The 26,981-nt window shown below is 49.7% G+C and overlaps 3 protein-coding genes across 4 annotated transcripts; 2 read left to right on the plus strand and 1 right to left on the minus strand.

Moving 5' to 3' along the window:
* Positions 1-1,001: 1,001 nt before the first annotated feature.
* LOC108932027 (succinyl-CoA:3-ketoacid coenzyme A transferase 1, mitochondrial-like) lies at positions 1,002-7,359 on the plus strand. Of its 2 annotated transcripts, XM_018748174.2 has the most exons (18): positions 1,002-1,076; positions 1,255-1,432; positions 2,325-2,481; positions 2,580-2,670; positions 2,751-2,886; positions 2,978-3,127; positions 3,206-3,312; positions 3,589-3,649; positions 4,235-4,342; positions 4,447-4,558; positions 4,784-4,878; positions 4,962-5,010; positions 5,098-5,170; positions 5,445-5,520; positions 5,639-5,728; positions 5,869-5,949; positions 6,599-6,700; positions 7,018-7,359. In XM_018748174.2, the coding sequence occupies exons 2-18, from the start codon at positions 1,334-1,336 to the stop codon at positions 7,051-7,053; spliced, it is 1,623 nt and encodes a 540-aa protein (XP_018603690.2). In that variant the 5' UTR covers positions 1,002-1,076; positions 1,255-1,333; the 3' UTR covers positions 7,054-7,359. The 2 variants fall into 2 exon arrangements, with proteins under 2 accessions (XP_018603690.2, XP_018603689.2); XM_018748173.2 differs by lacking the exon at positions 1,002-1,076 and having other exon boundaries at positions 1,138-1,432.
* A 1,697-nt stretch (positions 7,360-9,056) lies between these two features.
* Positions 9,057-17,051, plus strand: LOC108932023 (complement component C7-like). Its single transcript, XM_018748163.1, has 19 exons — positions 9,057-9,185; positions 9,298-9,352; positions 10,564-10,625; positions 10,749-10,824; positions 10,918-11,059; positions 11,209-11,356; positions 12,498-12,636; positions 12,774-12,908; positions 13,019-13,262; positions 13,455-13,568; positions 13,778-13,944; positions 14,261-14,489; positions 14,614-14,785; positions 15,005-15,092; positions 15,197-15,329; positions 15,893-16,084; positions 16,188-16,284; positions 16,383-16,567; positions 16,702-17,051. Exons 2-19 carry the CDS (start codon positions 9,347-9,349, stop codon positions 16,884-16,886), a joined length of 2,514 nt encoding a protein of 837 aa, XP_018603679.1. The 5' UTR covers positions 9,057-9,185; positions 9,298-9,346; the 3' UTR covers positions 16,887-17,051.
* Positions 17,052-18,237: 1,186 nt separating this feature from the next.
* c6.2 (complement component 6, duplicate 2) lies at positions 18,238-26,235 on the minus strand. The gene is made up of 18 exons (XM_018748161.2): positions 26,076-26,235; positions 25,608-25,763; positions 25,120-25,276; positions 23,920-24,064; positions 23,647-23,788; positions 23,431-23,569; positions 23,025-23,225; positions 22,699-22,939; positions 22,479-22,604; positions 21,487-21,653; positions 21,130-21,355; positions 20,785-20,953; positions 20,573-20,687; positions 20,221-20,353; positions 19,743-19,937; positions 19,317-19,404; positions 18,912-19,153; positions 18,238-18,835 (listed from the first exon to the last, which is right to left on the minus strand). The coding sequence occupies exons 2-18, from the start codon at positions 25,751-25,753 to the stop codon at positions 18,663-18,665; spliced, it is 2,805 nt and encodes a 934-aa protein (XP_018603677.2). The 5' UTR covers positions 25,754-25,763; positions 26,076-26,235; the 3' UTR covers positions 18,238-18,662.
* Positions 26,236-26,981: the final 746 nt, after the last annotated feature.

Raw genomic sequence — 26,981 nt, forward strand, 5'->3', positions numbered from 1 at the left:
GCCCAGAACAAGGCTGAAGAGACAGTTTGTGTAGTTTGTCAGTGTTTGGCTGCTCTCTGCAGTATGCTACCCACATACACACCGTTCACGAGCTAACCTGTAGACGTGTGTGTACTCGATGGCCCCAAAGCCCTGAAGCTCTCAGCACACCTGCGCACACGCATTTAACGCTTTGGGTGCAAACACACACCTCAGCATCGCCTCGTCACGACTGTGCTGCCTTTATGAGTTGTGTGGCTGTCGCGACATCTGGTCTTTTGACGCTCAAATCCAGAACGCACGATAAATGCATTAAAAGATTGGAAAGTGGCTAATAATAGTAATAGTAATACATGAATTCAATCATTTATTGCCTTTAAATGACATACAGGGTCACAAAGACTTCACCCTTGGCCCGTCTTGCCTTATGGCCACAGACAGCACTTTAAGCAGAAGTACACACACACACACACACACACACACACACACACACACGTTAGTAAAGTGATGTTCCAAATAGCCCCGAGGAGGGAGCTCTGAGGTCCAACCTTTCCCCTCATTTCCATCGATCTGCCCAGGGCCTGTTTGGAAAGATGCTTTTCGCAACACACACACTTTTTACGGCATGTGCAAATACACAAAGGTCGGCGACGGGCTCCATGTCAGTTCACTGGGTCGGAGACCGTGGGTAGTCCCACCGTGGACCGGATCTTCACTGGTCACACTGCTACCTTTGCAAAGTGCTACACACATGCTGCATACACCCACACACTGACTAATACATTCATAAAGTCTCTCATATTCAGTTGGCCTGGTTACACACACATCCTTATTTATTTATGCTGCCTATCGATCCATCCTGCCCTGAGAACGATCATTGTGCAACAAACCCGACACAGGAGGACGCAGGACCTTTGGTCCACCGGGTCTACACACTGTCAGTGGCAGCTTCACATCTCCCGTGATCAGAGTCCTTCAATGAATCATCTCTCTCGTGTGCGGTAAACTACAGTAAATCAGACCCCCGGTGTCCCGTGTCCTACTTTGATTTGATAGACACTGTGCAAAGTTGGGCTGTTCATGCACTCCTCTCCACTGTGAGTCAATATGTGGACATGGTGCCACGGTGGAACTGTCCACACACACACACACGCACACACACACACACACACACACACACACACACACACACCCCCCGAGTCCTTGGCCCTGCCTGCCTATATCTCTGTGCACAGCCTCTTACGATACTGGTCTTTCCGTTGTTACCTTTTTCAGGTGCGTCACACTGACCTGAACCAGGCTCCAGAACCAGGCTGAAGATCGCCACATCCCAGTCGTGCTGCAGCTGTGGAGGATGGCCACCTCGAAGCTCCTGTGTCGACTAGAGAGGGTGTGCACACATCTGCGCCCAGGCTGCAGAGTGAGCCTGGCCGCCGCGCACTCTGTGCAGAAGGTGGGTCTGCCGTTCACGCTCGGCCTCTGAGACGTCTCTCCAACAATGTATATGTACACGAGTGTAGATATATGGTACCATAAAGGATATGCATATGTGCAAACTGTACACCGAACAGATATAGCGTTAAAGTCACACAGTGTACATGTCATTCGCTGTATTTGTACCTCATGGAGGCACCTCTGGATGATCCTGCTCAGTAATACATGCAGTTTGGTCCTCCTTTACTGACAGTTTACTAGCTCATCCTTCATCCATCATTAGGTGCTTTATTGTGATTAAGTATATAATAATAATTATATTAATGCAATTATCCACTTAATTCAAAAGACACCTTAAAGGACTTCTTAGATGAGTAAAGACCATGGTAAAGCCTCTCTCAGCACAGTCTCTGCTGCAGGAGGAAGGCTCTCCTCTTGTCTTTGGACTGGGACTTGTGATTCATTTTACTGTACTGTACTGTACCAGCCATGGTTTACTAATGAACGCCAAAGGAGGGACACCTTCTTTCCCAGTCTGTATCATACAGAGTAAAATGTACAATATGTAAACGTATGTGTAAAAGGTATAGTGCATATAATACCTCTCTTTTCTACCAAAGAACAGAACAGCTCAATACACACAAAGTGACTAATTCAGGAGTTCACAGTTTCTACTGATATATTTACATCAGGTTAAATTAAGGTGAAGTACCAGGGTAAATGGAGTGACGCCTATGTGGTCATTTCAGCTCTCGCGCCCTGTTACTGCACAGAGGTGGCCGAGATCCGTGTGACTGCACTACAGGGTCCACCGTGACTTCTTACTCCATGAGGTGCATCTTGTTACCATTCCCCACCCTGCAAGGGTGCCCATGGCTGTAATTTGTCCCCCACCCTCCGTGTCCTCCCAGGGGAAGGTCAGCGTCCAGTCTACTGGCGTCAGGTGTCTCGTACCACAGATCGCCACCCGTCTCCTTTCCAGCTCAGCTGCCAGAGCAGCAAAGTTCTACAGTGATCCTACAGAGGCGGTTAAGGACATCCGGGATGGATCCACACTGCTGGTGGGAGGTAGGGCCCAGGCTGTGCCTGCATGATTTGAGTGGGTGGGGGGTGCAGGTACCTGCACTCTCTGGCCTCCCTTCCCACGATGATGTGCTCTGCCATAGGGTTTGGTCTCTGTGGCATCCCAGAGAACCTGATCGGCAGCTTGCTGAAGACTGGGGTGAAGCAGCTCACAGCCGTGAGCAACAATGCTGGGTGCGTGTGTGTGTGGCAGTACACTCTTGTACCCTGTTATTGCCTTACCCATCCTGACCAGACCAGGTTGCCTCATGCAGGGTGGACAACTTTGGACTGGGACTACTGTTGAAGACCAAGCAGATCAAGCGCATGGTGTCCTCCTACGTAGGGGAGAATGTTGAGTTCGAAAGGCAGTACCTGGCTGGGGAGCTCGAGGTGGAGCTCACGCCCCAGGTGAGGCTGAACCCCACCGCCGCCCGTGTCGATACACCCCGCGACCATGCTCCATCGTTTCTGACCAGCAGTGGCTGTCATGCTCTCATAGGGCACCCTAGCAGAGAGGATCCGGGCAGGAGGAGCGGGCATCCCAGCCTTTTTCACAGCCACGGGCTACGGCACGCTCATCCAGGAGGGAGGCTCGCCCATCAAGTACAACAAGGACGGCAGCGTGGCCATTGCCAGCGAGAAGAGAGAGGTGAGTTCATGTGACCGCCGGTGGTCGGTGCCGCACCACATCTACACCTGAGCTCATTGGCGGGGTGTTGCCACGCAGGTCCGCGAGTTCAACGGGCAGCACTACGTCATGGAGAGGGCCATCACCGGTGACTTCTCCCTCATCAAAGCCTGGAAGGCAGACAGAGCTGGAAACATTGTCTTTAGGTAGGAGCTGCTGGGCTTTGAACTTGCGTCCGCTGTTGGGATGCAGTCAACATATAGTCAACACACAGTCAATGTATTCAGCATGTAGTGAACACACATTCGGCCTGCATTTAAAATGCAGTCAACATGAAGTCGGCATACAGTCAACATGTAGTTGGTATGCAGTCAATATGCAGTTGGAATGCAGTCCACACACAGTGAGCACGTAGTTGGTCTGCAGGCAACAAACACACTGCCAGCACACAGGTCCGTCACACCTTGATTGGTCCTGTTCAGGAAGACGGCGAGGAACTTCAACCAGCCCATGTGCAAAGCAGCCAAGGTGACCATTGTTGAGGTATGTATCTTTTACCTTGTTTTTAGCTGGTACCATTCTGCATCACACCTGTTCATGCACCTTTTATACTGTTGATCACTGGAATTGAGCTCCTGAGATCATTAGGAGAAACTTAGAAATATTATTCCCATTTATATATGTGCCAGCGGGGTTCCACCAGCTTCCGAAAGGCTGTTGTTTTCTGGAAATTTCCTGACATCTTTTCAGACTTTCTGCTCTCAGTCCAGAGGGAGCTGAAAGGTTCTATCATACAATAATACACAGGGAAAGATGTTCAAACCCTTGTACTAAAATTAAGGGGGCTGGACACAAACCAACCATGCCACCAGTACTCCATCCCTCCTAAAACCCTATATACGACCCACCCCTCCTCAGAATATCTCCCGCCACCTACAAATCAGCCCACATCATGGACAGGTACTACCCTCTTCACCAGAAACCATCATGAGCACTTCGCTGGGGTTGTCAAGTGGGCACCTTCCTTCGTTGATGTTTCATTGAATTGAGCCCATGACACCTCCAGAAGGCTCAACGGCGAGATCTGGCATCCCAGACCTAATGGCAGCTTTTGTCTCGGGTCCTAAGGTGGAAGAGGTGGTGGATGTTGGGACGTTCGCCCCAGAAGACATCCACGTACCCAGCATCTATGTGGACCGCATTGTGAAGGGGACCAGCTATGAGAAGAGGATCGAGGTGGGTGTGAGAACAGGGGCCACAAGAGCTCAATCCACTCAGTAGGGGGGCACTTTTACTCAGTTCACTCAGCAGGGGGCACTGTTTCCCCTGTGACCCCACAGAAGCGCACGGTGCAGAAGAAGGAGGAGAAGCCCAAGCCCAAGAAGGAGTCGGACCTACTCCGGGAGCGAATCATCCGGCGGGCGGCGCTCGAGTTTGAAGATGGAATGTATGGTATCCTTTGCATGTGCATTTTTCGAATACGGGGTCGATCTGCCCTTGAACTTGGAGGCATCTGGGTTCAGATCCTACCTACTGCTCTAGTGCCCTTGATCAAGATACTAACCCTGAACTGGTACAGCAGAAGTGGCCCTGCTTTATAGTAAATAAGAGTAATGTTTTGCAGTAAAGTGCAGAAAATGGAAAAATGTTGTGGAAAAGTCTTAACTGTGTCCTCAGCCAACCTGGGAATCGGGATCCCGATGTTGGCCAGTAACTTTATCAGCCCTGAGATCACAGTGCACCTGCAGAGTGAGAATGGCATTATGGGATTGGTAAGGACTCCCCGCCTCAGTGTGTTTTAGGGTTCTTACCCCACAGGTCCTGTGTTAGTGTACAGTGTCACTGTATTTTGTAGGGTCCTTACCCCACAGAAAACCAGGTGGATGCAGATCTCATCAATGCTGGTAGGCACCTTGTCCTTCTTATCGTTTTGGGTCTGTTGCTGTTGTTGTGCTCGTGACCTTTAACCCCTCACCCTTTTTGGCTACCAGGTAAAGAGACAGTCACAGTGCTCCCCGGATCTGCCTACTTCTCCAGCGATGAGTCCTTTGCCATGATCAGGGGGTAACTAACTACCTGTCTCAGGTGTCATGTGTCATGGAATTTCCTGGAGTTTTTCACTGTGACTTCATGATAGATAGATAGATAGATAGATAGATAGATAGATAGATAGATAGATCCTGCACACATAAAGAGCCCAGTGGTGTCAGAGCCACAGGTGTCAGTGGGAAAGAGCATCCAGTGGAGAGACAACAGAACTGTAGTCAAAGTCCACAGCTGCTCAAGGTCCCCTCCCCTCTCCTCTCTCTGTGTGTCTCTGTGTCTGTGTCTGCTGCAGAGGACACGTCAACCTGACCATGCTGGGGGCCATGCAGGTGTCTCGCTACGGTGACCTGGCCAACTGGATGATCCCGGTGAGGCAGCACTCTCACACTCACACTCACACTCCATCTGGAGCACAGAGGCAGAGTGACGCCGAAACCATGCAGGCAGTTCACACACCTTACAGCAACATGTGTCTGTAATGAACAGGGAAAGATGGTGAAGGGAATGGGTGGGGCCATGGACCTCGTGGCCAGTGCTGGAACCAAAGTGGTCGTCACCATGGAGCACTCCGCCAAGGTACCGCATTCTTGAACGCCACCCTGAGTACCACCGAGGCACGGTGAGGCACACAGGTGGGATGGTCCATTGCACCATTGACCATGACCAGAAGAACCGCGTTATGAGCTTAGTGCTGAACACCCGCTGTTCACTTTCAGGGCGGCAAGCACAAAATCCTGGAGAAATGCATCTTGCCGCTCACGGGGAAGCAGTGCGTGGACAGGATCATCACGGAGAAGGTGAGCGTCTCTTCCCTTTGCGGGATGTCACCTGGACACACCTGGCCACACAGGCACAGGAAGATCCCAGAGAACCGGCTGCCCCCAGCGGGGGAATGCTGGACTGTTGTGTTACGCAGCGGTGTGCGTAGCGCAGCCGCTCCTCACCTCACACATACGCATGTCTGTAACTCGGTCCGTTCATAACTCCGACTCATAACTCGGACACATTCTATAGTGTGGTCTGTATGATGGCACTGACGCATTTTCACTTTTTATTAATTCTGAGTAAACACGATTAAAAGTAAAATGAGCGAAATGGAACATAGCGCCAACTGTCAAACAGTTTGCGCTCTAAACGTGCTGTGAACACTGTGACGGGAGTTGCATTACAGTGGTCCTTACAACGCCAACACCGCTTCGATCTGTGTGCTCTTTACTGCCATCTGTTGGTGTGGAGGGTAAGCGCAAGTTAGACACCAGAATATTTCAGAAAAGTATCCATTATTGAAAACATGTAAATAAGACACATCTGTAAAGTATCTGTGGCTTTAGTCACTTGATAGAGACTGTAAACCTCATCTCAACACTGCTCTCCGGCGACTGAGTGCTTACACCTACTCTCCTAAACCGGCTCAAGCTTCAGTGCCGATGTGTCTGTTGCTCACAGGCTGTCTTCGATGTGGACAAGAAGAAGGGCCTCACCCTCATCGAGCTTTGGGAGGGGATAACGGTGGACGATATCAGGAAGTGCACTGGTGCAGAGTTTGATGTAAGTACGACAAGTTGTGGGGGTGTGGCTGGACCCCGAAGACACACCTTTTAAAGGGCCGGAGTCCCACGTTTACCAGACACTGAAGGCTGGACACTTATGCGGCTGTGATCCTCTTGAACCAAAACCAAAACAACTATTTAAAATCTAAAATCATACTCAGGCTTTTCTCAAATTCTCGAAAGTGACTTCACGGGTACGTAAACCACGGAGTTCACTAAGGCAGGTTGTTCTTGTGTACTCACAGAATAAATTGTCATGCGTGATGTGTAACTTTTAATTGCTGTCAATGTGTGTTTCCTATTTCCGTCTCACAGGTGTCTCCAAACCTGGAGCCGATGAAGCAAATCTGAAATTTCTAGAAGCCCGCCGGGTGTAACGCTGTGCACAATGATTGCAAGGTGACATAGGGTTATTAAAACCACACCGTTACTGTACAGAAGCTCTGTCCTGTTACCTGGCTTCCGTCACCCAGACACACCGACGCACACTGGGCACATGGAGACATGTCCCTGTGCAGCCCTGCAGATGGGAGACCATCACCCCCCATGTCCTTGGTTCACAGTGTGCTGCACAGTACTGGGGGGTAGACTTGGGGGAAGGGGCAGCTTATTTTTCAGAGCTGATAAATATGATAAATAAAAAGCTGTGTAACGACACCTGGTCTGAGTGTTTCCTTCTAAGGCATTGCAGAACCGTGGGAGTCCTGTAGAGGGCAAGAGAGATCTGTCTGAGGCTGGATGTTCAGCAGTCATCATGGCACAGCAGTCATCGCCAGAATTTCCTGCTGACCGCAGGAAGAGGAAGAGCAACAAAGAAGGAGCAAAGTCAGCAGGGCATGTGCCAAAAACACACACTTGTTGTTTACGTGTGTAAAATATAGTGTCGGTGTGAAGACACATGAACAGTGTAACTCCTGGACCATGATTCCATCTGATTTGGTCAGATTTAGTCAATTCTTTAAACATGTCCGTGCACACACAAACACTCGGATATTTCCGGAGCAATCTATCGAGAGGACAGCACTGGCCAAATGTCCAGAGTTGCGAAAAGCCTGTTCACCGGGAGGGGAGCCTGGGTTCAAGAGAGATGTCCTCACGGGCAGGTCACTGGTTGAGGGCACTTGGGTTCTGTCCAAGAGCAGCAAGCAGCAAGTAGAACAGGGAAACACAGATTGGGACATTGTCTCACATTTACATTTATTTATTTAGCAGATGGTTTTCTCCAAAGCAACTTCCAATGAACTCTATGTAGCGTTATCAGCCCACACACCTTATTCACCAAGGTGACTTACACTGTTACATACACTACTTACAATGGGTTACTCATCCATACATCAGTGGATCACACACTCTCTGTGGCACTCACACGCTATTGGGAAACATGAACAGCATGTCTTTGGACTGTGGGAGGAAACCCACACAGACACAGGGAGAATGTGCAAACTCCACACAGACTGAGCAGGGATTGAACCCATGTTCTCTCACATAATCCAGGCGATGGGAGAAAGCAGCGCTACTTGCTGTGCCACCATGGCACCCATGTCTCCCCTCTCACATAGGGATAGACAGGGGCACCCTTCACAGGACAAGGAAACAGCAGTGATTGTGTTCTGTACACTTGAGGAGTAAGTGACCTTGACATGTGGACTTAAGAGCTGTGAGGATAAAGAAGGTGTGTGAAAGGGCCAGTAGGGATAGAGTGGTTATAGCTACTACTTTCCACTCAAAGGGCCCGGGTTTGAGTCCCATCTCCTGCTGTAGTGCCCTTGATCAAGGTGTTTGCCCTGATGTGATACAGTAAGAACCACCCAGCTGTATAAATGGGTAAATCAGAGTACGTTGCATTGCCAAAGACTGTTACATAAATAAATGTAAATGTAAATGAAGATCTGGCTGAGGAAACAGGTGAACACTAACAATTTCTTAATTAGTGCCCTTCAAAACCATCAGTAAAGATCAGCTGAACTCCAAAACCATCAATGGAGATCAACTGATCTCCAAAACTATCAGCGAAGATCAAATGAGCTCCCAAACCATCAAGGCAGATCAACTGATCTCCAACACCATCAGGGAAGATAACTGAGCTCGAAAAATGCCAGTGAAAAACGACTGATGGTCACTCCAAGTTACCACCTCAGTGGTACTGTGGACAGAGAGACGAGAGTCCTTTGGGTTTATGGCTACGGGTTTCTCCTCCAGTGCCTCCCTCATGTGCCCTGGATAGTGTGTGTGAGTGTATGTGTGTTAGCTAATTCTGTGTTAACAGTCCGGTCTGCAGTGAAACCCCGGAGCAGGTTTTCTTTCCAGCTCCTGGGACGCTTTGGGAACAGACAGTTCCACAGTCCACAGTCCACCCAGGTCGACTCAGTATGGAACCTGGAACTGAGCCGCTGGGGGTCAGACACGGACCGTAGGGACAGGAAGAGCTTGGCTCAGGACAACTGCTGTTTCCACATCCTTCTGGGAAAGCAGGTCCCTCCAAGGTGGGAAATCGCAGACTCCTTTGCGGGAATCAATCCAAATCACTGTTGACTGACTGCCTCCTTCGATATATAAGTCAGGTCTGACCAATCGACTTGTTCGATACGCACACAGAGTCCCTGCGCTCCTCTCGACACTCGCTGTCACCTGGGCGGCACGCACTATGGAGGTAAGACACATGTCGTAGGAACCTTAATCTCTGTTATCATCTTCATCATGGTCATCATTATCACCATAGTCATTATGGTCATCATGTGGTCAGTGGTGATGCAGTTGTGTTTCAGTGAAAACATGTGTGAAACGGGAGGACGTGTGCAGTGAGGGAGGCGACCAGTTGCTGACGTGATGCAGTGTCAGGGTGACCGCTGTGTACGCGTTCCTGGTCCTTGGTAGCATCGGGACATTTTCCTCACAATACCGCCATGTCTAGGAACCCCTCTCTCCCCAAAGCGCAGTCCTGTCATGAACACGCACAAAGTTACATGAGGCAACCACTGGCCTGGGTCACGATCCGCTCGAAGTCAAAGGTTGATAAGGACCACGAAGAAAAGACCCTCAGATCGCAATCCACTGTGTGTGCGGGAGTGAAAAAATCCATAGTGAAAGGAGCAGATAAAGGGGGAGAGACGGTGTCACGGCCCGTTTGCAGTCAGAGACTAATGAGGAGGAGTAACAGAGGAGGGGGTCCTACAGGGGCCACCTGAGGTCTCTAACACAGGAGTGTATGGGTCTCCAGCTCTCAAGTATGGGACTATTGACATCTGTAATGCAGTTTAACATGTAAAATGTACTGACCTGGTCAGTGGTGCAGGTGTGAGTGTGTTTACAATAAGAAATATTCACCGCCTTTGGCCTTTTTCACATTTAGGACATTGAACCTCAATGGATTTAATTCAACTTTTTTAACACTGACCAACAGAAAAATACTGTCACGTCAAAGTCGGAGCATATTTCTACAAACCAGTTTTCAATTAACAAATGATATTTACAGACATCCAATAGTCAACATCGACAACATAATCAACAAATAATAATATTGCCATGAGGTCTTTGTGTTAGTTTTTTTAATCAGTTTAGATTTATATGGTCTCTAATTTAGTTTTTTTTTAAATTAGTTTAGGTTTATATAGTCTGTAATGTAGTTTTTCTAATCAGTGTAGATTTATATGGTCTATTAAGCAGGTTTACATGGTCTATAATGTAGCTTTTAACATCAGTTTAGGTTTATGTGGTCTATACTGTAGTTTTTTTAAACCAGTTTAGCTTCATATAGTCTATAGTGTGTGTGTGTGTGTGTGTTTTTTTTTAAATCAGTTTAGGTTTATATGCTCTATGATGTAGTTATAAAGCGCCTCACACTGGCTCTGTCTTCTTCCTCAGGTTTGGCTCGTGGTACCACTTGCAGCACTGGCCTTGTTTCTTTCCCATTTACCACAGTCCCAGTGAGTACATCCAGACAGCTGCCTGACTGCGGTGACCTCAGTCACCTCAGTGACCAGTGCCCAGGTTGGGGTGACAATTTGTGGGAATGCGAACTCAACCCCTACTGTTTGTGCCTCTTACAGGAGCCAGCAGCCAGTGACCTGTCAGTGGGGTCCCTGGTCAGACTGGTCAGAGTGTGACGGCTGCTCTAAGTCTCAGGTACACACACTTTGCCTACACGCTCTGCGCACTTACATCGCAGGCGAGGTGCTGCTCCTTATACACACTTCTTGGTGTCTGTGATGTGCATAGACAAGACCACGCGGGGTCCGCACATTTGCTCAGTTCGGAGGGACGCCATGCTCAGGTGAGCGCAGCCAGAGAAGGAGCTGCAGCACCACTAGAGGCTGTCCTCTGCAGGAAGACTGCTCCGGCAGGTTCCGCTGCCAGTCAGGTACACCTGTGGGTCTGTACGTGTATGTGTCTACAGGTAACTATCTTACGTCTCTTTTCTTACTGTGTTTTAATTCTGTGTGTGTGTGTGTGTGTGTGTGTGTGTGTGTGTGTGTGTGTGTGTGTGTGTGTAATGCACGTTCCCATCAGGCCAGTGTATCAGTGTGAATCTCGTCTGCAACGGTGACCAGGACTGTGAAGAAGATGGTCTGGATGAACAGTTTTGTGATGAGTCAACAGCCACAGCTGTGTGCGACGAACACAAGATACCGCCCAACGCAGAGCTCACCGGTAAAGGGTAAGATGTATTAACTCAACACGGTAATGTGTAAGACATCGTGACCTAGCACAGAAAAGGATAAGAAATGTTAACCCACAACGGTTAAGGGTAAAATATTGGATTCAAGATGGGCCATTCCACAGAAACACAGTCTTCAGCAGAGCATTTGAAGATCTCCAGTCTGCTTGAGTTGCTTCATGTTACTCGGTTTGAATTCTTGCAGGACTGTCTGCTACATCTGACATGGCCAACCACCACATCCTCCTTAGCTTGACAGATCGACTAGGTACCAAAGGACTATTGCTGAAATGGTTTGAGTCTTACCTATCAGGTAGACTTTAGCAAGTGATCTGGCATGACTCCTTCTCTGCTTCCAGGAGTATCTCCACAGGTGTTCCACAGGGCTCAGTACTTGGCCCTGAACTCTTCTCTATCGGTACTGCTTCCCTTCTCAGTACCTCTCATAGCTTCTTCAGTCGCTGCTGTGGTCATGATGCACAGTTCTTCCTTTGTTTTACTGCAGTTGACACCCATAATTTCTCACACATAGCAACATATTTCCATGACACATCTGCATGGATTACCGATCACAATCTGCAGCTCAATCCTTCCAAGACTGAAATCCTCTTCCTCTCTGCTGGTCCTTCCATTTGTTGAGATCTCTTTATTTCAATAGACAACTTGCTAGCAAATTCAAGTTTCCTAGTACCTTTCAGCCACAACCAGAACTACAACATTTGCAGGACCTGTTTACAGAGCTTCTGCTCCAGGCCATGGTGATATCCCACCTGGACTACTGCAACTCTTTCCAGTTGACAAAAGAATCCTGCTACACGAGTTATGTTTGACCAGCTGAAGTGTGCCCATGATTCTCCTTTCCTCATCTCTCAACTTGCTTCCTGTAGCTGCCGTGTCAAGCTCAACAATGTGGTGATGGCCTACAAGACCATCAGCGCACCTGCTTCCCAATATCTACATGACCCAATGACTTGCTACATTCCATCAAGAATGCTGTGCTCCTCCACCTCTTGCTGCTGGGTAGTCCCACACCCAAGGGGTCCGCAGCTGTACTTTGCACTGGAGAAATGAGTCTGACAAATGTGCAAATGTAAATATAAGATACAGTAACCCAACAAAGAGATACTGGTACTTTGTGCAGGTTCGATGTGCTGACAGGGAAGCTGAAGAGCAGCGTTATCAACACTAAGAGCTTTGGTGGTCAGTGCAGAAAAGTTTTCAGCGGTGACCACAGGAACTTCTACAGGTTACCTCAAAGCTTGCTGGGATATACCTTTCAGGTGAGTAACCTCTCATTGCAGATATTTTAGATCATAGCTATCAGTGCTGAATAATAATTCTGTATAGCTGTATAGCTGCACTATGGTTTTTTAATTCCACAGCAGCACGTGTTGACACCGGTGTCCCCTGTCCCCAGGTGAGTGTGGACAATGACTTCTCTGATGAATTCTACAACAGCTCCTGGTCCTACATGAAGCATAATGACAACAGAGAGTGGTTCAAAGGGGGACACAACTATCGGATCTTTCACAAAGAGCTGAGCAACACCAAGGTAAATCCTTGACACACACATGTCACCCTGGTGACACCCTCACACAGGCATGTCTGCACCAAGCCATACTATAAGTTCTCAACCTATACATTGACTGGGCGATCCTTCAGGCCCACAGGTTGATGATAATAAAGAACCAGGTGGAGGTGGCCCAGTTCCAGAACAGTCCTCCACAGTACCTCCCACTGTCTGAGGGCTTCTGGAAGGCTCTGTCTGCCTTGCCTGCCGTGTATGAATATGAGGCCTACCGAACACTCCTAGATACCTATGGCACCCACTTCCTGTCCGAGGGCTCGTTGGGTGGCCAGTACCAGTTGCTGCTGGAGCTTGACACAGAGACGATGAGCGAGACCAGTGAGTGCTGTGCCCTCTTTTTGTCTTTTCACTGCACTCTCAACCATATCTTCTGTTGATATATTTGTGGCTCAAAGACCCTCAGGTTGAGCTTCTGCGACCAGCAGGAGGATGTGCTACGGTGTGCGTTCCGCACGTGTTCCTTTGGCAACCCTACATGATGCCCCCTTGTTGTTTTCTTTTGCCATAAAGGTACCTCTCAGACTGACTACCACAGGTGTGTGACTCATGTGAAGCGTCGGTTATTCAGGAAGAAGACCACCACCAGATGTGACAAACTTGTTGAGAACTTGAAGGAAACCAAAGGTATATTCATTTGTTACCCATGCAACGGGCAGAATGATGGGAGGAGTCTCACAACTTTGATTGTCTTCTTCACTCCATAGAAGTTCCCTATGTAGCTCCGGTTAACATCGCATGGGTTACTTTCAGTGTTCACGATGTGATCAGATGAAGGACAGCTCTCACCGTTATGGTTCTGATTTCACACATTCCTCACACCTGCCTCTGCTCAGGCTTCAGCAATAATAGGCTTCCTGTGAAGACGAACATCATCGGCGGTGACCCGGCTTTTGTAGCTGGGCTGGGGATGTTGGACCTGGAAGACCCTGCTGCGAACATGAAAATGTACTCCCAGTGGGCAGGCTCTGTGAAGATCTTCCCCCGAGTAATCAAACCAAAGGTGGGCAGGACATCTGAAGAACATCGGCTATCTAATCAGACCAATGATGGGGAGGCAGCGGGAGGAGCTCTGTACTGAACTTCCCCGATTTTGTCAGGTCAAAGTTGTGGCAGATCAGTGCCATGATTAATCATTATTTATCTGACATCTTTGCCCACTTACTGTCATTTACCTGTTCATGCAGCAGAGAATTTTTATGGTATCAGTTTAGAGTGAATACCTTGACTAAGGGTACTACAGAAAGATGGGATTTGAAGATTTGAAACCAGAACCTTCAGCCTGCAAGGTAGCAGCTCTAACCACTGATCTCCTGCAGCTGCGGCCACTCTATGAGCTTGTAAAGGAGGTGCCCTGCGCTACCCTGAAGAAGCTCCACCTGAAACGAGCAATGGAGGAGTACCTGGATGCAGACCACCCATGCCACTGCCGCCCCTGCCTCAACAATGGGCAGCCTCTGCTGGAAGGTACTGGATGCAGCTGCGTCTGCAGACCGGACACAGCAGGCCATGCCTGTGAGCAGGGCACCGTCCTCGAGGAACAGCCAGGTACCCAAACCATGCCTTGAGATGGAGAATGTCCTGGAGAGCACCTTTCTCCAGAACTCCACCCTGTCCCATCTTTGACTGAGCATGACCCCTAGTCCTCATCCCGACATTCAACGTCTTTCAGGAGTGCTTCATGGGCTGTGGAGCTGCTGGTCCCCTTGGAGCTCTTGCTCTGGAGGTCAGCGGTTAAGGACTCGCTCCTGCAACAATCCTGCACCAAGACTGGGAGGCCGACACTGTGTAGGAGAATCCAGCGAGAGTCGTCCCTGTGAGGACCCAGATCTTCAGCATCTGCAGTGAGCAATTCCACCAACCCTGTCATGAAATGCAGAACCCAGGCGAGGGGTTCACTCTGGTGATCAGGTTGACAGTAAACCGGGGTGGTCTCACTGGGGTGCCTCATTGAGGTGATCATGCTGGGGTGGTTATACTGAGTTGGTCTTACTGGGCGTTTCATTGAGTGTCTTCATGAGACCATGTGGACTACAGAATAAATCACTTTCACTGGCTGTCAGAATGATGGAGCCGCACTGCTTTGATCCAGCCGTAATGCCGCTGAAGACTTGTAACACCCCACCCCCCCTAAGGAACGGATTTATTACGGTAAGGGCCCCTTGCTGACTTCAGAGGTGGCCTGCTGTGAGGGGTGTGTGGCACACAAATACACTATGCTTCTCTCACCCTCTGTTTCCCTGCTTTCCCAAAAGGAGCCCAAGGATCTCTACCCAGTAGGCAGTAAAGTTACATATTCCTGCATAGAGGGCTACCACCTGTTGGGAGATGGAGTGGCAGAGTGCACGGAGCAGCAGAGCTGGAGGACTTACCTCATGGAGTGTAGGAGTAAGTTACCCCTTGGTTGCGTCCTCGTTGAGGGACGCAATGAGGGCAGGGAAGATCTGGGTTGAGAGCTGTGCCGAGCTGACTTTGATGGCGAAGTATAATGAAACGAGGGGCGAGTTGAGATGTTAAGACAGTTTGGTGGAATTGCAGAGTTGGGTTGAGTATAATGTGGAGTCTGCTCGGAGTGCGTTTCAAGTTGAATGTGCAGTAGAGGTTAAAAAAGTTTGGTGTCAAATTGGAGACAATTTGGAGTTGAGTTGGGGCCAGTTTTGAGTTAAACTGGGGACAACGTGGAATCAAGTTGGGGGTAGTTTGGATTCAAGTTGGAGACAGTGTGGAATTATGTTGGGACAGTTTGGAGTTGAATTGGGTGGATGACTGACACATGACCATTAGCACACTGGATGCACTGGGAAAACCACACATTATAGATGGATTAAGTAAAGAGCCATGCTAGACTGCTACGTGTACAGACAGACCTGTGTACAGACAGATACAGGTGTGACATGTAGAGACAGACACATGTACACACACAAAAGCGACCGGGTGTGGTCTCACTTCAGGTACTGTGTGCACGGCTCCTGCTCTTCCCTCTGATGTCACTGCTGTCCCATGGAAAATGACCTATGACATCGGAGAGACACTTTCACTGTCGTGCCCCCCCGGGAAGGAGCGAACAGGACCATCCGAGGTGTCATGTGACTCGAGTCTCAACTGGTCTCCATCGCTCAAGGACAGCAGCGCATGTGTCACCAGTAAGAGCTGCGCCACAGTCTACGGTCCTTCTGACGAATCACAGAGACCCAGTGGTCCTTCCAAACACACTCCACAGTGGACTCTTAATGCTTTTTCCCACAGAGGTCAAACTGTTGCCCGAGAAGGTCACTCTGCAATGCAAGGCCTGGGAGAAGCTGGCAGCGGACCAGTGTGTGTGCCGCATGCCCTATGAGTGTGGGTAAGTGTCACACTTGCGGTGTAAGTGCACTGCGACCCCTCTTCACTGGCGCACTGTCACTATCACTGCACTGTCTGCCAACTGTCCTTTGCCCACAGAACATCTCTCGAAGTGTGTGCCACGAACATGGAGAATGGGCGAACAAATGTACTGAGCGTGTGCAAAGTTGCCACCCTCCAGTGTTTGGGGCGGAGCTACGTGCTGGCTGAGGAGAGCGCTTGTGACTGGCCAGAACCTAAGGCCATGCCTTGCTCCGCTTGTCGCCTGGAGGAGAAGTGTGATGGTGAGCGGTTTTCAGCTGTTCTCTGTGTTTCCATGGTTACTGTACCCCCCTCCTCCTTACTCTTTTAATATTATTAATCTTTTAAAATTAATTTTGGCTGCAATAGATGTAACTCTTCTCGGCTATGTTTCCAGCACCCAGGAAGACGTGTGTGTGCCAGGACCCCGGAGAGTGTGCAGGTCAGGACCAAGGAGCCCGAGTGTGTGCCAAGCTGGCAGGCAGCTCTGCCGGCGTCACACTAACGGAGTGTGAGGTGGGGCTGCGGCGGTGCCATGGAGAGAAGGTTTCCGTCGTCAGCATCAGGCCTTGCGAGCCTTGAGGGGGACACCTGGGGAAATGTTTCTCCTTTGTCGCATTGGAATAAAATCCTCATTTGATTTTAGATTTCAATCACACAACGCATGCATTTTATACATGTAACATGAGTGTTTCGTTTAGAAGGTGGTGGAAATAAAGATGGGAAATAAAGAAAAATTTCGATCCATGGCTCTGAGATTGGTCTTTTGATATTTTTCATTGACACTTGTGGTCTGTGGTTATACATTATTTTTCTTACATGCAAGCAGGACAGGAGGAGGAGCTTCTCAAAGAGGGTTGTTGTGATGCTATATGTTCACACACTGCTAACAGTGAATACTGTTTCTTCTACATTGAAATCTGCACGTGTATGTGTGTGTGCATTGGCATCACCATGTTTCCTCCCAGTGCTCAACTTCCCTTTACACACCCCTCTGTGACTGAGATTAATGATAAGTTATGGAGGACAGCAGGTAACACAGACACACACACATACACACACACACACACATCTTTGTGTCCTTCTCCTCAGTTCCTCAGTCTCCATCATGCCACCTTGTCTGCAAAGCTGCTCAGTACAACACCTACCAGGAGTTGGTGTGTGTGACAGTCACGCAACCTCTCCATCCACAAGCCTTTTTGGAAGTTCTCGTCATCTACACAGTCTACAGACTTAGCGTGTTTTACTTGACATACTGTTTACATGATCTACTGTCTCTAGCTCTCCTGGTCACATGGACATTGGACAGGACTTTTGTGAGTGACAAGGAGGAAGAAGAGGCAAAGGAGAGGCTGGGTCAATCACTGGTGCTGTGCTGGGGGCAGACAGGCCTGGGAGCTGTGGAGAAGGCACAGTGGCTTGCTGATTTTGATTTGATATTAAATTAATTTAAAATTGGGGGCACGGTGGCGCAGCAGGTTTGGTCGGGGCCCACTCTCTGATGGGTCTGGGGTTCGAGTCCTGCTTGGGGTGCCTTGCAGCCGACTGGTGTCCCATCTGGGGTGTGTTCCCTCCCCCTCCAGCCTTGCGCCCTGTGTTGTCAGGTTAGGCTCTGGCTCGCCACAACCCCACTCGGGAGAGGCAGTTGTAGACATTGTGTGTGTGTTATTCATTTAAAATTTTTTTTATTATGATGTTTAATAGTCCTTTGTCATGTTTGGATTGATTTTTTAGGTATGCATGAATGGTTTTTTGGTTTTTTAAACTCAACAATGGAGCGGACAGATTAAAAATGTGTTTTACTGTGTACAGGTTATAGAATATAGATTATCTTTGTGTGTCTCCAACAGTGTGGTCCTCAGAACAGCTGAGAAATTAAAGAATGCTGTGCTATACTGCCTCATACCTCAACGCATTTATTTACCAAGACGTCTTGAACAAGAGTAAACCAGTCGATGCTTTAATGAAAAAAAGCTGCAAAAAGTTCTAAACAAAATATGGAAACTTGCTATTAAAAAACTGCTTTTCTTGCAGCTGAGGACACCCTCCAGCAAATGATATTCATAATGCAATTGAGTAAAATATCAGTAAATGTGACCATTCTGGCCCCAGTGTGGCTCTCCGGGTTTGTTCTCAGGCAGAGGGCAGTAACAGTGCAAAGGGAAGCTCCAAACACCTCTAGTTTTGATGTGTGTATCAATTTTGGAAACAGAGCAGAAGTCCATAGCAGAGGCAACGTGTTCCAGGCTACATGCGAAGCACCATTCCCTCATTTCAGGGGACAATGTGTGTAAAACACCTTCTTCCATTGGATGACACCCCCTTCCCAGGCGCTCATCTCGCTCATCACCAGGGTGACTAACAGGAGTTGTCCTGCAGGAGTCTGAACTGCATCCCTGCGCACTTCATAGCAGCCACGGAACACGCGCTCATCGCCCGCTTGGTGCGCGTCTTCAGCATCTCCAGGCAGAAGGAGGGCGATGCGTCCTTGGGGCAGTCCCTGGGCAACTTACACTCACACTTCTTTAGCCCTGAGGACACAGCAACCATCAACCACACATCACAGCCTACATACTCTATACGATCAGGAGACGGTGAGCACCGCACCTGAGCAGATCTCCCACTCATAGCAGGTGTCATCTCCGCAGGGTTCCTGGACACTGCTCCGGTCAGACAGCCTGGCTCTGAACCTGGTCCACTCCATGCCAGACTCGTCCTTCTCGCACGCACCCCGATTCAGGAAGTAGAGCCGGTCACCATGGCAACGGCCGGCATGGAAGGCACACGCCGACATCATAGTGAAGCGGTCCTTCTCTGCGTCCAGGACACAGAGGTCCTCCCGGTACGGCCTTCCACATAGGGCACATATGAGGGACATGTCATTCTGAGCGAGAGACAACTGACATGGCGAACATGAGGGTAAAGGTGCAGATGACACCTGAAGATGTTCTCTGCTGATCTATATGTGTTGTGGTGAAGTGTCACTCAGTCATTGCAGCAACAACCACTCACTGACACTCCTCCCTCGCCATGCAGACACACTGGGCTCCATCCCTCCTCTGGCCTCTCCCACAGCTGCTGTCCGGGACAAAGGGATTCTCTGTGGAAACGCGCGCACACACACCGGTGATCAGCTGCATTGATAGGCAATCAGTTACATTGATTAATCAGAAAATTCAACTGCATCAGTCATGGATCATCAGTAGCCAACTAAATTAAATAGTGATCAAGAGCACTTAAGTACATTCATTAGTAATAAACAGAACCGACCGGTTTGATTAGTAACCAAGAGAATCAAAGCGTATTGATTAGGGATAAACAAAACTGACTGGTTTGGTTAGTGATTAAAAGAAACCTGCTGGTTAATTAGTCAGAACCCAGTATAACTATCGATCAGCACTAATTGATCTGCAGTGCAATAAAGGATCAGTGTGTTACCAGTTTTACAGTGCAGGTCGCTGGTGAGGGCCGGCTCCCAAGATTGGTCAATCCCACAGGTGTAGTAGCGGCGGCCGGAGAGCACCATGTCGGTGCTCTCGCAGCTTAGTATTACTGTGTCCCCGACACGGTACTCGGCTTTCTCAGGCTGTGCAGTCAGGCCTTCGGGCAGAGCCAGGGATGGACACACTCGCTCTGTGAACCGTAAGGATGTTACAAGGTTCGGTGAGGGTTTGATTGATCATGATGCGTGTCCTCAGAATGTGTCCTTCACCGTGGAAAGGTCACAGTTGACTGGCTACTGAAGCTCTTGGATCACCGTGTCCACCTTATTATTATTATATGCTTGGAGATCCCTGACCCTGTTAAAGGCCTCTGAGGATCATCCAGCTGCTGTGATTTCTGTTGACTGCTCCATGACTCCTACGTATTTGTGAGACGTGTAGGGTACGTGACACAGTTCCTCCCACTGACATACTGATGCACTGTCCCATGGGCTTGCTCCACGTGCTGTCTGGCATGCAGCGGATGTACTGGTAGCCCTCCATTTCGAAGCCGGTGAGACAGAGGATTTCCTCCGTGTCTCCAAAGCTGAAACGTCTTTTGTTGATCTGTGGAACGGAGATGGAGAAGTTATGGGTTTTGCTTCTCTCTGGGGTAGGGGACAGAGCTACTGCTGCCAATGGGAAAGGATCATACTATAAATGGAAGGAGGAGCAGGAGGTGGGGCTGCAATAGGAAGAAGGTGGAAGGGATGGAGCTACAGAGGGAAAGAGACCGGGCTACAGTATGAAAGGGGCAGAAGCACAATGTTTCTGCCAGGTTCTCACCCTCAGGTAGCTGTTGGGAGGTGCTTTTGGTCTGGAGCAGCCAGGTGTACCGGGTGGCAGCTCTGCGTTCTGGTCCTCTGTTACCGTCTCATCGTCACTGATACACACGTCCTGCCTGGATAGTAAGGGACAGGGGGAGCGGCCGGACATCAGCAGACCCACGTGGCTCTGGAGGACTTTGGACCTCCACCTCCCTGGTCGATATGCCTTACTTTTGGAAGATAGAGATGAAACACTCCTCCTCCCGGCGGCGCTCCCCCGGGCATGCTTTTCCCCCTTGCTGCGGGGCAGGGTTGTTGCATTCCCGGACTCGCTGTCTTCTCATGGACGAGTCGCATGTGCTCCATGGTCCCCAGCAGCTCCAGCGACCGTCCACCGCATCTGGGCAGGATGGAAGGAGAGCACTGTGATCTGGCACCTTGCTGCCTTAAAGGATAAACTGTAACTCTGTAAAATGTCACCGTGTCACAGAGATGACCACTGAAACTTGGGAACGGCAAACATTATCGAAGCAAATGGAAAGAAGACGGTCCCACGGTGCTGGGGCGGAGCCATACTGGAGGTGTAGTCTTGAGCCCGCCTCTCACAGTTGGGTCCATAGGTGCCGCTCTGGCACACACAGAGGCACTCCGTTCCCGAGAGCACAGGCCGCGCGTTGTTGGGACAGGGGGCACACTTGCAGGAGTCAAAGCTTTCCAGGTACTCGATGAGTGCCCTCTCCAGGTGCTGGCGCTTGGTCACAGCGCAGGGGAAGCCTCGCACGAGCTCCAGAATGGGCCGCAGCTGGATAGGGCGCACGCACAACACGGATGCAGCATTCCCACCGTGTTATTTATTAAACTGCGTTAGCATGTTAACGCTGACATGACATAAGACACCTGCTCCTCCTACAGAGTGAAGAGCAGCTCTGTCACCTCGTACTCCACTACAGTGGGGTTGTCTTTGGTGGACTCCATCCAGTCCTTGTAGGTGGTGCTGTCCGGAAGAACCCCCTGCCTCTCTATGGCAAGAGCAGCGGCGTACTCGGCCCGGCCGCCCCGCACCATGGAGATGGAGCGCTCTGACGCCTTCAGGAAGGAGCCTGGCCACGAAGGAGAAGAACCTCTCTCACCAGTACAGTGACTCCTGCCCTTAAATATGCAACTAGGACGTGGAGTCTGTTTCAAACTCGTTCCATTTAACTCCAGAGACACTTTTAGCACTCAGTCAATCAATAAAAAGCCATCCTTCAGTTTAACTACAATGTAGATTCTGAAAGAACCTGTAGCTACAGTAGATAAGAAAGAGGACCTTTCAGTACCTCTCAACTTTGGACCACATTACTTACTTACTTACTTGTGCCTACTACCCCTCTTGGGGCATAGGCCGTCAACAAGGGCTCTCCAGGCATCTCTGTATGAGATGTCTTGAGTACTTGTTGGCGTTTCTGTAGCGGTGTGGGTTTTTTACGGGATGGGGTAGCTAGCCCCATGCCCAACCCTCCACCTTTATCCGGGCTTGGGACTGGCAGGGGACCCCTAAGGAATCCCTAGGCGGAGTTTTGGACCACATTACTATTTCAAAATGACTGAAAAAGGCTTCTCTCTTCAAACCCTCATTCAGTACCGGTTGTTGGATCATTGATCTCAATAACTAGTGTAGGAGTTCCCATCTAGTTGTTGATCACTGATGCTCAGGAGCACCAGAGAGGAGCTATGAACACTGTGCAAGTGAGCTGAATTAAGGCAGTTCTAAACACCTATTCTTTGCCGGTGCTCTTTACTGCCATCTATAGGCTTAGAGGGTAAACTCCACTCGTGAGAAAAATTCAACTAAAATACTGTAAGTAAACTGCAAACATTCACAACATGAGCATACATAACAAAGAGCCAGTGTACAGCCAGGAGCAGGCCCGGTTCATAGATACCTTCGTACTTCTCCGACATCTTGTTCGTGTAGCACTGTCTGTTGATCCTTGAGGACGAGAAGAAGATCAGGAACCTGAAGGAAGTTTCTCTGCGAACGCAACTGCTCACTTCACTATCTGTGAGGCCTGTAGGACACACAGCGAACACTCAGTTGGACCACTGGAAGCAGGAGCACCCAAGTCCCCATGCGTTCCATAACCACAGCCACCCTTCTCTCACCGGAGTTCTTCACCTCCTCGCGGTTGTACTGGTACAATAGGTCGTAGTGGCCCCCCAGGGTGCCTGCTTTGAAGTAGTGGGTGCCAAACAGCTGGAAGACCTGCCTGTAGAGGGCATAGTTGTAGTCCAGCGGCAGGCTGCTGAGCGTCCGGAGAAAGGGCTCAGACAGGTACAAGTCGGAGGACTTGGTCCTGAAGGTGGACACGCGCACCGCCTGGTGGACGCGGATGAACTTGGAGTCCTGGAGGAGAGGCGCACATATATTGCTTGGCAAACAGCATGGTTGTCATGACAACCGCCACAGTGCTGGACATTGGAAAGCAGACCTTCTGCTGTGAGGCCTTCACAGCGCTCCTGAAGGAGGATGTCTTGCGGGACATGTATGAGTTTCTCCACGAGAAGAGGATGGGAATAAAAAGGCCACCGCCGTCCTCATGGCTTGAGCTGGAGGATGAATCTGAGGCCAAGTTCACGACTTCGCTCTGCGCCTCCTCCGCCTCCGCCTTGTAATCCTCCACATACTCCACCTGCGGGGGGCGGATTCATCGTGCCGAAAGACGAGCATCACTCCTCCCATTGTCTTCAGTAGGTCAGACTGTCTTATCATTAGTCTTATATGTCAGTTAATCCTGCGATTCCACCTTATGTGCGACTCATAATGTTTTCCACCTGTAGACCAATCAAAGTTCACTACAAATAGGTTTCATGCCGAGTGGCACCTTCTCTACGTACTTTGAGCTGCACTTCCTCAACGTTGGCCGGGATGCGGTACCACTTCCTGTCTTCTCGACTCCTGTTGGTGGTGCACTCGCCCCCGAAGAAGGAATTGTCGAGAACTGCCGCCCTGATCTTCTCGGCTGCGGCGTCGAACCTGTGCGTGAAGACGGGGTAAAGGAAAGTTATTGGTTCCCAGCGGAGCTCTGAAGGGACGGTCAGTGTGTGACTCACCCGCTGGCCATGAGCTCGGCTCCAGGGATGCTCTCGAACACACGGTTGCACACCCGGACCATGCGGGCGCAATGCCTCTCATCTGAGTTGTCACCGCAGTCGTTCTGGGAGTTGCACCTCAGTTTGGTGCTGATGCAGCGCCCTGTGCAGGACAGCAGGGTCTGTGACCGTGACTGTGTGTGTGTGTGTGTGTGTGTGTGTGTGTGTGTGTGTGTGTGTGTGTGTGTGTGTGTGCAATTGTGCAATACAAAGAGAGAGAGCAAGCATTCGCACCATTGTCACACGTGAACCTGTCTTTGCAGTCTACTTTCTCAATGTGGCACTCGGTGCTGGGGTGACAGGGCCGTTCCTCCACCAGCGGCTCGGTGCAGTCGCTGCCCCCGAACTGGGCAGGGGTCACCAGCTCGCGCGTCCTGAACTGGGAGTCCCAGAGTCACAATTAAACTCACTATTATAGTTATATTATGCATTATAATTATTAATGTAGTCAACTGTCACAGTCATAGTAATAGTCATATGATCCATTATAATAATCATTAGCCAACTGTCACAGTGACAGTCACTATTACCGTTGTAATTATAGTCATATAGTCCATTATAGTTGTCATTACAGTCAACTGTCAGTACCGGAGTAATAATTACGGCCGCTATTATAGTCATGACTCTACTCCATTATACCATTAGTTAACTGTAAAAGTCAGAGTCACTCTAACAGTCATATAATTCATTATAATTATCATTACAGTCAACTGTCAGTCAAAATGAATAATAATTATAGTCATAGGGGGACATGGTGGGGCAGCGGGTTTGGCCTGTGCCTGCTCTCTGGTGGGTCTGCGGTTCGAGCCCTGCTTGGGGTGCCTTGTGATGGACTGGCATCCTGTCCTCTGTGGCTCCTCCCCCTTTGGCCTTGCACCCTGTGTTGCTGGGTTAGGCTCTGACTTGCCGTGACCCTGCTCAGGACAAGCAGTTGTAGACATTGTGTGTGTGATTACAGTCATACAGTCCATTACAATCATCAATAGAATCAATTGTCAGTCACAGAATACTCACACACACATTGGCTGAAGCCACTTGTCCCAAGAGGGGTCGCGGTGAGTCGGAGTCCAACCTCACAACGCAAGGCACAAGGCTGGGGAGGGAGGGGACACACCCAGGATGGGATACCAGTCCGTCACAAGGCACTCCAAGCGGGACTTGAACCTCAGACCCACCAGAGAGCACGCACAGGCCAAACCTGCTGCGCCAGCGCACCTCCCTTGTCACAGAGTACTTTCATAGTCATTTAGAGTCATCACACTCTTATAAACTGTTACAGTCACAGAGTCACTATTATATTAGTAATTGTGGAACTCAGAGTTACAGAGTCGGTATAAATAGTATTTATTACATTACATGAAGACAGAAGGAGGTGTGGGGTCATATCTGAGAACAAAACCAAGTGTGTGTGTGTGTGTCCGTATAGGCACTCACCTGTTTCTTGGCACACGACGAGCAGGCTGACCAGGGGCCATACTCACTCAGATGACAGTGCAATGGACACGCCTCCACGTTACAGGCACGGCTCTCCTGCTTCACACACAGCTGCTCACACGCATTCTTCCAGTAGTACTCATCGTGGCGAATTGTCCTGGATACGGAGGGACATGGATCATCACTGGGACACGCTCACTCAGCACCGACATTTACTCATTTATGTCACACGTTTCTCAAGTGCGACTTACTGTCTCTGTTTTCTTATGCTGATTTACCTATTTTTACAGCAGGGTAGTTTTTGCTGTATCAGTTCAGGGTAAGTTTTGTGTTTAAGTGCTCTACTCTGGGGGATTCGAACCTGGATCCTTCGGATTACAAAGCAACAGCTGTAACTAGTGCATCATCCCCTGCTGGCCTGTACACGCTGTCAGTAGCCAAGTGCGTTTGGCACCTGTGTTTGGGAGAAGAGCCGGCGGGGGGCACACCTGTGTCGCTGCTGCGTGCCGTAGTTGCAGGTTCGAGAACACGTGGACCACGCCGTCCACGGGTAGTGATCACAGAAACACGCCAGAGTGGGGGTGGCGCCCCAGAGCATGGTCAACAGGGTGAGCACAGCGGTCGCACGGTCCATCGCCAGGGTTCTGGGCAGGAACCCGTCACCAGGGCACATGGTGAGTGCGGCTTTGTCCCGCTTTGTTCCCCCCATCCCCCCAGGATCCAAACACACGGCTGATCATAGGTTCCCAGCACAGATTTCATAATAAACACAAACGCATAAATATGGGACATTCACAGAAATAATGCGGATCAGAGATGAAGAAGACGACTTTGAAACACACACATACATAATCCAAGAATTGTTTCCATATGATCAGCATAAAATAAACATATAATAAACACCAAAAGAACGGAACTGCATAGAAGAGCATAACAAGGACAACACGTCTACTCACCGGAGGTTGTGCTGAGGAATGGCACACGGCTCTCCAGCACTGCTGCCCGTGTGTGTGTGTGTGTGTGTGTGTGTGTGTGGGAGAGAGCCCACCCCTTCCCAGGCAAAACAGGGTGACCCATGACCCCTAGGACCTCCCTACAAAAGCCACGACCCTTTGTTCTTACCCTCAATGCCTTGCATGAGAGCGGATGCTCCCCGGTCCTGGAGCATCCCACCCCACCCCCTCGGCCCCGGGGCCAGGCCCCTCCCTGGCAGTTCGCCGATGCTCTTACGGGAACAGTGGCCTTCCTGTAAACAGCTGGGGTGTCTCTGAGGGGTTCGTTCAAGCGACCTCAGAACCCCAGCTCGCCACCCCCCCCCCCCCCACAAGGACACGGGGTCAGAGTAAAACAAGCGACAGTGGCATGTTGGGAAGTTAGAGCACTGCGACCTCTGACCCCTCTTGGTGGCACCAGTTTACAGCCGTAGTGTGTACTGTGCTTTAAGAGTCTAAGTATTGACAAATAAGGTATTAGTCACGTTATACATCATTAACTGTTTTTTATACTTTTTTAAAAACTGTTTATTATCTACCTCTATGTATTTGACATTTGTCACTGTAGTTTTTCCCCAGTTAGATAATCACCTTTAACACGATTAACCCATTTATACAGCGGGGCAATTTTAAGTGTATTGGTTCCAAGTGAGTTTCTTCCTCGCTGATCTGTTTTCTGAAACCTCTGGGTTGCTCAGACACAGACTGAACGAGATTAATGCCCTTCCAGCGATCTGCATGCCCAGGTGAAGGACGCCACCTGTTGGAACTCTCCAGAACCCATCCACAGCATGTGCGGGTACAGGACATGTACAGCGCGGTATACAGCAGAGTTTACGACCAGCGTGCCGCAGTTTTGTGTGTCAGTGG

The sequence above is a fragment of the Scleropages formosus genome, chromosome 6 (genome assembly GCF_900964775.1).
Source record: "Scleropages formosus chromosome 6, fSclFor1.1, whole genome shotgun sequence".
Taxonomy (NCBI): domain Eukaryota; kingdom Metazoa; phylum Chordata; class Actinopteri; order Osteoglossiformes; family Osteoglossidae; genus Scleropages; species Scleropages formosus.